Source organism: Oncorhynchus mykiss, chromosome 4 (assembly GCF_057628025.1).
Source record: "Oncorhynchus mykiss isolate SJ-2025 chromosome 4, ASM5762802v1, whole genome shotgun sequence".
Classification (NCBI taxonomy): Eukaryota; Metazoa; Chordata; class Actinopteri; order Salmoniformes; family Salmonidae; genus Oncorhynchus; species Oncorhynchus mykiss.
In genome coordinates, this window is record NC_143025.1 from 16,918,003 (window position 1) to 16,932,781 (window position 14,779).

The 14,779-nt window shown below is 41.1% G+C and overlaps 1 protein-coding gene across 2 annotated transcripts in view; it reads right to left on the bottom strand.

The window, feature by feature from the left end:
* LOC110522744 (potassium voltage-gated channel subfamily KQT member 1-like) overlaps positions 1–14,779 on the bottom strand; it is a 279,767-nt gene that overhangs the window by 224,078 nt on the left and 40,910 nt on the right. For both annotated transcript variants that reach the window (XM_036969009.2, XM_090231282.1), the window contains exons 9-10: positions 11,692–11,820; positions 7,189–7,339 (exon numbers count right to left, since the gene is read on the bottom strand). In XM_036969009.2, the coding sequence (XP_036824904.1) occupies positions 7,189–7,339; positions 11,692–11,820 (280 nt within the window). The remainder of the gene's footprint in view (positions 1–7,188; positions 7,340–11,691; positions 11,821–14,779) is intronic.

Consider the following 14,779-nt stretch of genomic DNA (forward strand, 5'->3'; position numbering starts at 1 on the left):
CAAAAGTATTGAGAATGACACAAATATTAATTTTCACAAAGTCTGCTGCCTCAGTTTGTATGATGGCAATTTCATATACTCCAGAATGTTATGACGAGTGATCAGATTAATTTAAATTAATTGCAAAGTCCCTCTTTGCCATGCAAATGAACTGAATCCCCCAAAAACATTAGCACTGTATTTCAGCCCGGCCACAAAAGAACCAGCTGCATGTCGATTCTCTCGTTAACACAGGTGTGAGTGCTGATGAGAACAAGGTTGCAGATCACTCTGTCATGCTGATTGAGTTCGAATAACAGACTGGAAGCTTCAAAAGGAGGGTGGTGCTTGGAATCATTGTTCTTCCTCTGTCAACCATGGTTACCTACAAGGAAACACGTGCCGTCATCATTGCTTTGCACAAAAAGGGCTTCACAGGCAAGGATATTGCTGCCAGTAATATTGCACCTAAATCAACCATTCATAGGATCATCAAGAACTTCAAGGAGAGCGGTTAAATTGTTGTGAAGTAGGCTTCAGGGTGCCCAAGAAACTCCAGCAAGCGCCAGGACCATCTCCAAAAGTTGATTCAGCTGTGGGATCGGGGCGCTACCAGTACAGAGCTTGCTCAGGAATGGCAGCAGGCAGGTGTGAGTGCATCTGCACGTGCAGTGAGGCTAAGACTTTTGGAGGATGGGCAGCAAAGAAGCCACTTCTCTCCAGGAAAAACATCAGGGACAGACTGATATTCTGCAAAAGGTACAGGGCTTGGACTGCTGAAGACTGGGGTAAAGTCATTTTCTCTGATGAATCCCCTTTCCGATTGTTTGGGGCATCCGGAAAAAAGCTTGTCCGGAGAAGACAAGGTGAGCACTACGATCAGTCCTGTGTCATGCCAACAGTAAAGCATCCTAAGACCATTCATGTGTGGGGTTGCTTCTCAGCCAAGGGAGTGGGCTCACTCACAATTTTGCCTAAGAACACAGCCATGAATAAAGAATGGTACCAACACATCCTCCGAGAGCAACTTCAACCATCCAGGAACAGTTTGGTGACGAACAATGCCTTTTCCAGCATGTTTGAGCACCTTGCCATAAGACAAAAGTGATAACTAAGTGGCCCGGGGAACAAAACATAGATATTTTGGGTCCATGGCCAGGAAACTCTCCAGACCTTAATCCCATTGAGAACTTGTGGTCAATACTCAAGAGGTGGGTGAACAAACAAAACCCCACAAATTCTGACAAACTCCAAGCATTGATTATGCAAGAATGGGCTGCCATCAGTCAGGATGTGGCCCAGAAGTTAATTTTACAGCATGCCAGGGCAGATTGCAGAGGTCTTGAAAAAGAAGGGTCAACACTGCAAATATTGACTCTTTGCATCAACTTTATGTAATTGTCAATAAAAGCCTTTGACACTTATGAAATGCTTGTAATTATACTTCATTATTCCATAGTAACATCTGACAAAAATATCTAATGACACTGAAGCAGCAAACTTTCTGGAAATTAATATTTGTGTCATGCTCAAAACTTTTGGCCACGACTGTACTTGTCCTCTTGCTCAGTTGTGCACCCGGGCCTCCCACTCCTCTTTCTATTCTGGTTAGAGACAGTTTGTGCTGTTCTGTGAAGGGAGTAGTACACAGCGCTGTTCCAGATCTTCAGTTTCTTGGCAATTTCTCGCATTTCTCAGAAAAAGAATAGACTGACGAGTTTCAGAAGAAAGTTCTTTGTTTCTGGACATTTTGAGCCTGTAATCGAACCCACAGATGCTGATGCTCCAGATACTCAACTAGTACACAGCGCTGTTCCAGATCTTCAGTTTCTTGGCAATTTCTCACATGGAATAGCCTTAATTTCTCAGAAAAATAATAGACTGAGAGGTTTCAGTAGAAAGGTCTTTGTTTCCAGTCATTTTGAGCCTGTAATCGAACTCACAAATTCTGATGCTCCAGATACTCAACTAGTCTAAAGAAGGTCCGTTTTATTGCTTATTTAATCAGGACAACCGTTTTCAGCTGTGCTAACATAATTGCAAAAGGGTTTTCTAATGATAAAATAGCCTTTTAAAATGATAAACTTGGATTAGCTAACACAACGTGCCATTGGAACACAGGAGTGACTGTTGCTGATAATGGGCCTCTGTACACCTATGTAGATATTCCCCAAAAAATCTGCTGTTTCTAGCTACAATAGTCATTTACAACATTAACAATGTCTACACTGTATTTCTAATCAATTTCATGTTATTTTAATGGACAAAATATTAGCTTTTCTTGAAAAACAAGGACATTTCTAAGTGACCCCAAACTTTTAGTGTAGGTAAAATCGGTAGCGTAGGTAAAATCGGTAGTGTAGGTCAAATCAATCAGATAGTGTGATTGTCTGATGTCTGTGAAGTGTACAAGTGGAGCAGTAAAGAACTTGTATACATAACATCTAATCACCACTGACTCGAATGACTTCCATTTTGCTTGTTCTGGCCCTGCTGGGGCTGGACCCTAACCCAGGCACGTGGCAGCCATCTTGTGTCTGACTGTCTGTCACACGGTCCCTGTGCTGTTCTCTGAATGACTGACTGACATTCAAGCTCTCTATCTTGAGAGGCTAGTTAAGGACCATATCACCTCCATCTGCGCCGATATGCTAGACCCACTGCAATTTGCATATCGCCCCAACAGATCCACGGACAACGCAGTCGCCATTGCACTGAACACTGCCCTATCCCGCCTGTACAAGAGAAATACCTATGCAAGAATGCTGTTCATTGACTACAGCTCAGTTTTTAACGCCATAGTACCCTGATCATATTACTCCAGTGCTAGCTTCCCTACACTGTCTTCCTGTCAAGGCAAGGGCTGATTTCAAGGTTTTACTGCTAACCTACAAAGCATTACATGGGCTTGCTCCTACCTATCTCTCTGATTTGGTCCTGCCGTACATACCTACACGTACGCTACGGTCACAAGACGCAGGCCTCCTAATTGTCCCTAGAATTTTTAAGCAAACAGCTGGAGGGCAGGGCTTTCTCCTATAGAGCTCCATTGTTATGGAATGATCTGCCTACCCATGTGAGAGACGCAAACTTGGTCTCAACCTTTAAGTCTTTACTGAAGACTCATCTCTTCAGTGGGTCATATGATTGAGTGTAGTCTGGCCCAGGAGTGTGAAGGTGAACGGAAAGGCTCTGGAGCAACAAACCGCCCTTGCTGTCTCTGCCTGGCCGGTTCCCCTCTTTCCACTGGGATTATCTGCCTCTAACCCTATTACAGGGGCTGAGTCACTGGCTTACTGGTGCTCTTTCATGCCGTCCCTAGGACGGATGCGTCACTTGAGTGGGTTGAGTCACTGATGTGATCTTCCTGTCCGGGTTGGCGCCCCCCCTTGGGTTGTGCCGTGGCGGAGATCTTTGTGGGCTATACTAGGCCTTGTCTCAGGATGGTAAGTTGGTGGTTGAAGATATCCCTCTAGTGGTGTGAGACTGCTAACCTATGTACATAGTCATTGAACACTGGTCACTTTAATAATGTTTACATACTGTTTTGCCCACTTCATGTGTACAGTTGAAGTCGGAAGTTTACATACACTTAGCTTGGAGTTATTAAACTCATTTTTCAAGCACTATAGTTTTGGCAAGTCGGTTAGGACATCTACTTTGTGCATGACTAAATTGTCTGTGCCTTTAAACAGCTTGGAAAATTCCAGAAAATGATGTCATGGCTTTAGAAGCTTTTGATAGACTAATTGACATAATTTGAGTCAATTAGAGGTGTACCTGTGTATATTTCAGGACCTACCTTCAAACTCAGTGCCTCTTCGCTTGATATCATGGGGAAATCCAAAGAAATCAGCCAAGACCTCAGCGAGCAATTTCCAAATGCCTGAAGGTACCACGTTCATCTGTACAAACAATAGTACGCTAGTATAAACACCATGGGACCACGCAGCCATCATACCGCTCAGGAAGGAGACGCGTTCTGTCTCCTAGAGATGAACATGCTTTGGTGCAAAAAGTGCAAATCAATCCCAGAACAACAGAAAAGGACCTTGTGAAGATGCTGGAGGAAACAGGTACAAAAGTATCTATATCACAGTAAAACGAGTCCTACATCGACATAACCTAAAAGGCCGCTCAGCAAGGAAGAAACCACTGCTCCAAAACCGCCATAAAGAAGCCAGACTACGGTTTGCAACTGCACATGGGGACAAAGATCATACTTTTTGACCTGATGACACAAAAATAGAACTGTTTGGCCATAATGACCATCGTTATGTTTGGAGGAAAAAGGGGGATGCTTGCAAGCCGAATAACACCATCCCAACCGTGAAGCACAGGGTTGGCAGCATCATGTTGTAGGGGTGCTTTGCTGCAGGAGGAACTGGTGCACTTCACAAAATAGATGGCATCATGAGAAATGAAAATTATGTGGATATATTGAAGCAACATCTCAAGACATCAGTCAGAAAGTTAAAGCTTGGTCGCAAATGGGTCTTCCAAATGAACAAGGACCCCAAGCATACTTCCAAAGTTGTGGCAAAATGGCTTAAGGACAACAAAGTCAAGGTATTGGAGTGGCCATCACAAAACCCTCACCTCAATCCTATAGAAGATTTCTGGGCAGAACTGAAAAAGCGTGTGCGAGCAAGGAGGCCTACAAACCTGAATCAGTTACACCAGCTCTGTCAGGAGGAATGGGCCAAAATTCTCCCCCAATTTATTGTGGGAAGCTTGTGGAAGGCTACCCGAAACGTTTGACCCAAGTTAAACAATTTAAAGGCAATGCTACCAAATACTAATTGAGTGTATGTAAACTTCTGACCCACTGGGAATGTGATGAAAGAAATAAAAGCTGAAATAAATCACTCTCTACTATTATTCTCACATTTCACATTCTTAAAATAAAGTGGCGATCCTAACTGACCTAAAACAGGGAATTGTTACTTGGATTAAGTGTCAGGAAATATGAAAAACTGAGTTTAAATGTATTTGGCTAAGGTGTATGTAAACTTCCGATTTCAACTGTATATACTGTATTCTAGCCATGGCTAATCCTATATAACTTGTATTTTTCTGGGTTATGTGTGTATTTTAATTTTAATTTGATTTTTTATGCTAGTTATTACTGTACTGGTGGAGCTAGAAACACAAGCATTTGCTGCACCTGTGATAACGTCTGCAAATCTGTGTACGCAACCAATCATCATTGATTTGATTTGTATCATGAACAACCAGCTTCACAACACCTCAGTCAGTCCTCATCCCTACCTACCATCCCTATTCTCTCCCTCGCTCTCTTTATGGGGAAGGAGAGAGTCAATCACACCACTGTGTCATGTCCCATCCACATGACATATATTGCACAGATTCATCATTACTTACAATTTACACCATGAGCATTAAACTGGATGGTAAATAGCTACGGATAAGAACATTGTATCCTCACGTCTGAAATATAGTCTACTCCCAAGGGGATTGAGTTCCTCCTATTTCTATATCACTGTTGGAATCTCAAACAGAGGACTCCAACTGTGCCATGCAAATGTTTGTCTCTCTTGTCTCCACTGGCCCCTAACCAGTCAAGTCACCAGGGTTTACTCACCAAGCATCCAATATCTCTGTTTTACTGAAATGATGGATTTTCAATGCGCAAAACATAAGGCTGCATGACATCATTTCAAGGGGCATTTAAATACATTATTTTGTCAAATGAAGTTTGAAAAGGAAGAAAAAACTGTTTCATAACTGTGGTAATTCACTTTGGAAAATTCTCCTCATAGGACATCTGCTTCTATCACAGCTGGCTCAAACATGCATGACCCATGGTTATTTCTCTGAAAAATACCTCAACACCATTCAACAGTATGCCATGCTCTCAATTGAGACTTATCGTCAATTAAGGCATGGGAGTCCGTTTGTAATGTACTGTAGTGTCAAGTACTGGTTTTCAGTTCATAGTTTTAACAGTTCCTAGAAAGCACTAGTATTGTATATGCTGGTTCAAGTAGTCTATGTGTTCCTCGTAAAACAAACCACTACATATTACACATTATAAACTGGGAGGTTTGAGCCCTGAATGCTGATTGGCTGATAGCCATGGTATATCAGACCGTATACCACAGGTATAACAAAACATTTATTTTTACTGCTCTAATTATGTTGGTAAACAGTTTATAATAGCAATAAGGCACCTCAGGGGTTTGTGCGTCATGCATAAGAACAGCCCTTAGCCGTGGTATACTGGCCATATAGATCCAAGAGGCATCTAAACATATATATATATATATATATTTGAACTGCATTGTTGGTTAGTGGCTCGTAAGTAAGCAATTCACTGTAAGCAATTCACCTGTTATATTCGGCGCATGTGACTAATAACATGTGATTTGATATATCACACCCCCTTGTGCCTTATTGATTAATTCCAATACCAATGAGCTTGTTACCTATACACCTTTACACACAATGTGTTCAGATATGCCCAGTATAGCAGTATCTATCTTCACTTGAAGACAAGCAATAGGAGCATCTGTAAGATGACCAACTGCATATGTACAGAAACTAGGGCCAGGACGATACCACTATACCACTATCGCAAACTGTTTGGTCCTTTTAAAAAACTGCTATATGTAAAATAGCATGTGCTATAACTTGGAAAATAAATGAAAGTGACTCTGGATTACAACATAATGATGTTTGTTTCCAGCATTAGGGCTGTTTTCCAAAATAAGTTAAATCCGCTTCGTGTTTTGATTCAAACTCCCTAAGAGAGGGGGTGACCTCTTTATTGTTAAAATGAGAGGCTGCCTGGATCTTTAACTTAAAGACCCTTGCTCCCTTCGGTCTCAACGTAGACTTTGATCTGAAGCCATTCTTGTGATTATTGTGACTTTGCCATTGTAATTGTTTGTAAGCTTGTGTAGTCTAAAATGAATCTATGGTCGTATGCTATCCATTTGTTGTTTGTATGCTGTTCTTTGTATGCCATTTTAATATTTGAGAATTAACCAATGATATTAGGCCACTCTTGGCCATGATTACAGGCACCTGTGTGTCGAGTCTTCCCGCAGTGTTTGTGACTATACCCTGATGAAGACAGCTTGGCTGTCGAAACGTTGGTAATTCAATTTTTGCATCTGAGCTCCTAGAGTGTACTCTCTTTTAGAGTGTGCTCTCTTTTATTTTCAAATTGATTCAGTTATATACCTTGGGGTTCTTCTAGAAAGAAGGGGACCTCTTTCTTCTCGTCGTTATCTTCGATGTGGTCGAAGGTGATCTGAGGAATGGACATCTTCCTCGCTCCAAGGATGGTCATGGAGCCATTGTCACGAACCATCTTCAGTTTCCTCTTGGTGCGCTTGATCAACACAGACAGACACAAGAATGCATCACCAGGGCTTTCCTGAACACAAACTCAGCATTGGTTAAACTCAGGGCCAGGAGTTTTCCTAGTCAGGTTAATGTTCTCCTGTTTAGAGGAAAGTCTTTGTCCTCAGGCCTGGAGGGAAGCCAAAGTAATTCCGCTACCCAACAGTGGTAAAGTGGCCTTTACTGGTTCTAACAGCAGACCTATAAGCTTGCTGCCAGCTCTTAGCAAATAGTTGGAAAAAATTGTGTTTGACCAAATACAATGCTATTGTTAAATGCGGAAGACAGATTTCAGTTGTACAACTGACTAGGTATCCCCCTTTCCTTTAATAAACTGGTCCTGAACAGCATTGTATTTGTACAAATCATTCATTTTGTTCTAGACCTGGTAATGAATGGTGTGGCTGTTGAACAAATTGAGGAGACTAAATTACTTTCCATTACCTTAGACTGTAAACTGTCATGGTCAAAACATATAGATTCAATGGTTGTAAAGATGGGGAGAGTTCTGGCCGTAATAAAGAGATGCTCTGCTTTTTTGACACCACACTCCAAAAAGCAAGTTCTGCAGACTCTAGTTTTGTCTAATCTTGATTATTGTCCAGTCGTGTGGTCCAGTGCTGCAAGAAAAGACCTAGTAAAGCTGCAGCTGACCCAGAACAGAGCGGGACGTTCTGCTCCCCATTGTAATCAGAGGGCTGATATAAATACTATTCATGCCAGTCTCTCTTGGCTAAGAGTTGAGGAGAGACTGATCACTTCTTTTTATAAGAAACAATAATGTCTTGAAAATCCCAAATTGTTTTCATAGTCAACTTACACACAGCTCTGACACACACACTTATCCCACCAGACATGCCACTAAGGGTCTTTTCACAGTCCCCAAATCCAGAATAAATTCAAGAAAGTGTACAGTATTATATAGGGCCCTTATTGCATGGAACTTCCTTCCATCTCATATTATTGCTCAAATAAACAGCAAACCTGGTTTAAAAAACAGATTGACCTAGATAGTTAGTGTGGATGCATTGATATGTAGGCTGTGTGCTTAAATTTTTTAAAATGTAATTCTGTCCTGCTGTTCTTGTTTATTGATGTTCTGTATTATGTTTAATGTTTTGTGTGGACCCCAGGAAGTGTAGCTGCTGCTTTTGCAACAGCTAATGGGGATCCTAATAAAATACCAAATACCAAGTCACATGTGGCCATTGCCTACCTTCATATGTTAGACAAGTTGTTGTGGTTGTGTTTTTATGGTTTAGCACTATCACTTGTCATTCATTCCTGATTTGCTATTTTCTAACATGGCTTATACTACCCAGTAAACTTTGATTCCTAACCATTCAGAACACAGAAACCTCAGTATCTGTTTTGTAAGCAATGATTTGTGCACCTTTAAACCTTCAAATAATACACTGTGTTAGTAATTTCTTCTTGTACTATAGCATGGTGATTAAGGCCATGTCTTCAAATCTGTGCTGGTTTAACTGAGGTCAATGCTCTTTGAGTCTCTGAATTCCTCGGGGCCTTCATTGTGCTCCACTCCATCACCTAGAGGCAGCACGTCACTAACTGACTGCTTTATAGAAACACAATGATTTTTACTCAATGACACACACAGTGTCCTGGCATTGACACTGGCCCATAGTCCTGTCCAAATACCAGAATGGGTCTGAATCCTGAATGACTCATTAGGAGCAGAGGGGAGAGAGAGGAGAGAGAGAGAAAGAGAGAAAGAGGAGGGAGAGAGAGGGAGAGAGAGAGAGGAGGGAGAGAGAGAGGAGGGAGAGAGAGAGGAGGGAGGGAGGGAGGGAGAGAGAGAGGGAGAGAGAGAGAGAGAGGAGGGAGAGAGAGAGGAGGGAGAGAGAGGGAGAGAGAGAGAGAAAGAGGAGGGAGAGAGAGAGAGAGAGAGAGAGAGAGAGAGAGAGAGAGAGAGAGAAAGAGAGGAGGGAGAGAGAGAGATAGAGAGAGAGGGGAGAAGTCACATGCCGAAACAGAAAGTGACAGAAGCAGCCTTCACTCTCCCCAATGTGTGGGTTCAATGCCAAACAATTTTTGTTGTTGTTGCTGTTCTACCAACACAAAGGTTTCCTCCCATGAGAAAGGCGGCAATGACATCATCTCAACTGACTGTGTCTTTGTGTGGGGGAGACAAAGGCCCGGAATCATCCTGGGGGGCTCAAACACGAGACGTATGTGGCAGGGTCTACAGTCAATCACGGATTACAAAAAGAAAACCAGCCAAGACATCAACGTCTTGCTCCCAGACAAATTAAACATCTTCTTTGCTCGCTTTGAGGACAATACAGTGTCACTGACACGGCCCGCTACCAAAGCCTGTGGCCTCTCCTTCTTCGTGACCAACTTGAGTAAAACATTTAAACGTGTTAACCCTCGCAAGGCTGCCGGCCCAGATGGCATCCCTAGCCGCATCCTCAGAGTAGGCGCAGACAAGCTGGCTGGCGTGTTTACAGACATATTCAATCAATCCATATCCCAGTCTCCCTATCCCAGTCCCCACATGCTTCAAGAAGGCCACATTGTTCTTGTTCCCAAGAAAGCTAAGGTATCTGAACTAAATGACTATCGCCCCGTTGCACTCACTTCTGTCATCATGAGTCTAGTCAAGGAGCATATCACCTCCACCCTACCTGATATTTGCCTACAGCCCCAATTGGTCCACTGACGATGCAATCGCCATCACACTGCACACTGTCCTATCCTACCTGGACAAAAGGAATACCTATGTAAGAATGCTGTTCGTTGACTACAGCTCAGCATTTAATACCATAGTATCCTCTAAACTCGCCATCAAGCTCGAGACCCTGGGTCTCAACCCCACCCTGTGCAACTGGGTCCTGGACTTTCTGATACACCGCCCCCAGGTGGTGAAGGTAGGAAACAACATCTCCACCCCACTGATCCTCAACACTGGGACCCCACAAGGGTGCGTTCTCAGCCCTCTCCTGTATTCCCTGTTCACCCATGACTGCATGGCCATGCACACTTCCAACACAATCATCAAGTTTGCACACGACAATACAGTGGTAGACTTGATTACCAACATCAACAATGAGATGGCCTACAGGGAGGAGGTGAGGGCCCTCGGAGTGTGGTGTCAGGAAAATAACCTCTCACTCAACGTCAACAAAACAAAGGAGATGATCGTGGAGCACCCCCCCTATGCACATCGAAGGGACAGTAGTGGAGAAAGTGGAAAGGTTTAAGTTCCTCGGCGTACACATCACGGAGAAGGAGAAGTCACAGACAAACTGAAATGGTCCACCCACACAGACAGCATGGTGAAGAAGGTGCAACAGTGCCTCTTCAACCCCAGGAGGCTTAAGAAATTTGGCTTGTCACCTAAAACATTCACAAACTTTTACAGATGCACAATCGAGAGCATCCTGTCGGGCTGTATCACCGCCTGGTACGACAACTGCACTGCCCTCAACCGCAAGGCTCTCCAGAGGGTGGTGCGGTCTGCACAACGCATCACCGGGGGCAAACTACCCCGCTATCATCCAGAAGGCGAGGTCAGTAATGGTGCATCAAAGCTGGGACTGAGAGACTGAAAAACAGATTCTATCTCAAGGCCATCAGACTGTTAAACAGCCATCACTAACATAGAGAGGCTGCTGTCAACATACAGACTCAAATCTCTGGCCACTTTAATAAATGGACTTAATAAAGGTATCACTAGTCACCTTAAATAATGGCACATTAATAATGTTTACATATCCTACATTACTCATCTCATATGTATATGCTGTTCTGTACCATCTACAGTACTGCACCTTGCCTATGCCTATCATTAGTCACTTTAAATAACGCCACTTTAATCATGTTTACATATCCTACATTACTCATCTCATATGTATATACTGTACTCTATACCATCTACTGCATCTTGCCTATGCCGCACGGCCATCGCTCATCCAGATATTTATATGTACATATTCGTATTCATCCCTTACATTTGTGTGTATAAGGTAGTTGTTGTGAATTTGTTAGATTACTTATTACATATTACTGCATTGTCGGAACTAGAAGCACAAGCATTTCACTACACTCGTCTGTCTGTCTGTAGGATGGAAGGCTCATATCACCAGCAAACAGCTTTTTCCTGAGGGCAGCTCTCTTTCTGACATCTCCTCTGGGAATTGAGACAGGATACAAGCTCTCCAAGAGACAGGTTGACAGATATGTTAGCTGTTGATTGACAAAGCAGCTATAGTGCATCATTAGAATGCCTCTCTGAACAGGGATAAAGGTGTATAAAGTGTGTATAGACCTGCAGTATTATGTTTGTTAGAACTGAAGAAGTGAGGTAGTGTTTACCTTGTTTCTGAGGTTTGGGTTGTTGTTTTCAGAGTTCATGGGGGGAATGTAGTCTCCGGTGAGGACATACATCTTCCAGGTGGCGGGACAGCCTTCTCGTTTCTCTGCTGCATAGCAGCGCCACAGCGTCTGAAAAAGAGGATGGACAAACTGAACCAGTGTGATAAGTGTCCTAGCATATTTACCCACGGTAAACACAGATGGTGAGCTGATCACCTGGACATTATCTCAGCTCTGGGTAGAAGCTGCCCTCAGGCACAGATCTAGGATCAGACCTGTCCTAACCTTAACCATAAGGGGGACAACAGCTAAACTGACCTTGGATCAGCAACAATGTGTTCTGACAGAGAAAACTCTTCCCTCTGAAGTAGATTCCTGGTTTAACAACTTCATATGGCCATTCATATGCCCAATCACATGTAGCCATTCACATATAAACATTCACACATAGCCATTCACATATAGCCATTCAGATGTAGCCATTCACATGTAGCCATTCGCATATAGCCATTCACATGTAGCCATTCACCTATAGCCATTCACATATAGCCATTCAGATATAGCCATTCACATATAAACATTCACATATAGCCATTCACATGTAGCCATTCACATATAAACATTCACATGTAGCCATTCACATATAGCCATTCACATATAGCCATTCAGATATAGCCATTCACATGTAGCCATTCACATGTAGCCATTCACATGTAGCCATTCACATGTAGCCATTCGCATGTAGCCATTCACATATAAACATTCACATATAGCCATTCACATATAGCCATTGACATGTAGCCATTCACATATAGCCATTCACATATAGCCATTCACATGTAGCCATTCACATATAAAAACTCAGATGTAGCCATTCGCATATAGCCATTCACATGTAGCCATTCACATATAAACATTCACATATAGCCATTCACATGTAGCCATTCACATATAAACATTCACATGTAGCCATTCACATATAAACATTCACATGTAGCAATTCACATATAAACATTCACATATAGCCATTCACATGTAGCCATTCACATATAAACATTCCCATATAGCCATTCACATATAGCCATTCACATATAGCCATTCACATGTAGCCATGCACATGTAGCCATTCACATGTAGCCATTCGCATGTAGCCATTCACATATAAACATTCACATATAGCCATTCACATATAGCCATTCACATATAGCCATTGACATGTAGCCATTCACATATAGCCATTCGCATATAGCCATTCACATATAAACATTCACATGTAGCCATTCACATGTAGCCATTCGCATATAGCCATTCACATGTAACCATTCACATATAAACATTCACATGTAGCCATTCACATATAAACATTCACAAATAGCCATTCGCATATAGCCATTCACATATAGCCATTCACATATAAACATTCACATATAAACATTCACATGTAGCCATTCACATATAAACATTCACATGTAGCCATTCACATATAAACATTCACATGTAGCCATTCACATATAAACATTCACATGTAGCCATTCACATATAAACATTCACATGTAGCATTCACATATAAACATTCACATGTAGCCATTCACATATAAACATTCACATATAAACATTCACATGTATCCATTCACAAATGGCCATTCACAAAAGGCCATTCACATATAGCCATTCACATATAACCATTCACATATAATCATTCACATATAACCATTCACATACAGTATAACCATTCATATAACCATTCACATACAGTATAACCATTCACATACAGTATAACCATTCATATAACCATTCACATACAGTATAAACATTCATATAGTCATTCATATAACCATTCACATTTAACCATTCACATACAGTATAACCATTCATATAACCATTCACATACAGTATAACCATTCACATATAACCATTCACATATAACCATTCACATACAGTATAACCATTCACATATTACCATTCACATACAGTATAACCATTCACATATAACCATTCACATATAACCATTCACATACAGTATAACCAGTCATATAACCATTCACATACAGCATAACCATTCATATAACCATTCACATACAGTATAACCATTCACATATAACCATTCACATACAGTATAACCATTCATATAACCATTCACATACAGTATAACCATTCACATACAGTATAACCATTCATATAACCATTCACATACAGTATAAACATTCATATAGTCATTCATATAACCATTCACATTTAACCATTCACATACAGTATAACCATTCATATAACCATTCACATACAGTATAACCATTCACATATAACCATTCACATATAACCATTCACATACAGTATAACCATTCACATATTACCATTCACATACAGTATAACCATTCACATATAACCATTCACATATAACCATTCACATACAGTATAACCAGTCATATAACCATTCACATACAGCATAACCATTCATATAACCATTCACATACAGTATAACCATTCACATATAACCATTCACATACAGTATAACCATTCACATATAACCATTCACATACAGTATAACCATTCATATAACCATTCACATAAAGTATAACTATTCACATACAGTATAATCATTCACATATAACCATTCACATACAGTATAACTATTCACATACAGTATAACCATTCACATATAACCATTCACATACAGTATAACCATTCATATAACCATTCACATATAACCATTCACATACAGTATAACCATTCATATAACCATTCACATACAGTATAACTATTCACATACAGTATAACCATTCACATATAACCATTCACATACAGTATAACCATTCATATAACCATTCACATATAACCATTCACATACAGTATAACCATTCATATAACCATTCACATACAGTATAACTATTCACATACAGTATAACCATTCACATATAACCATTCACATACAGTATAACCATTCATATAACCATTCACATATAACCATTCACATATAACCATTCACATACAGTATAACCATTCACATATAACCATTCACATACAGTATAACCATTCACATACAGTATAACCATTCACATACAGTATAACCATTCACATACAGCATAACCAT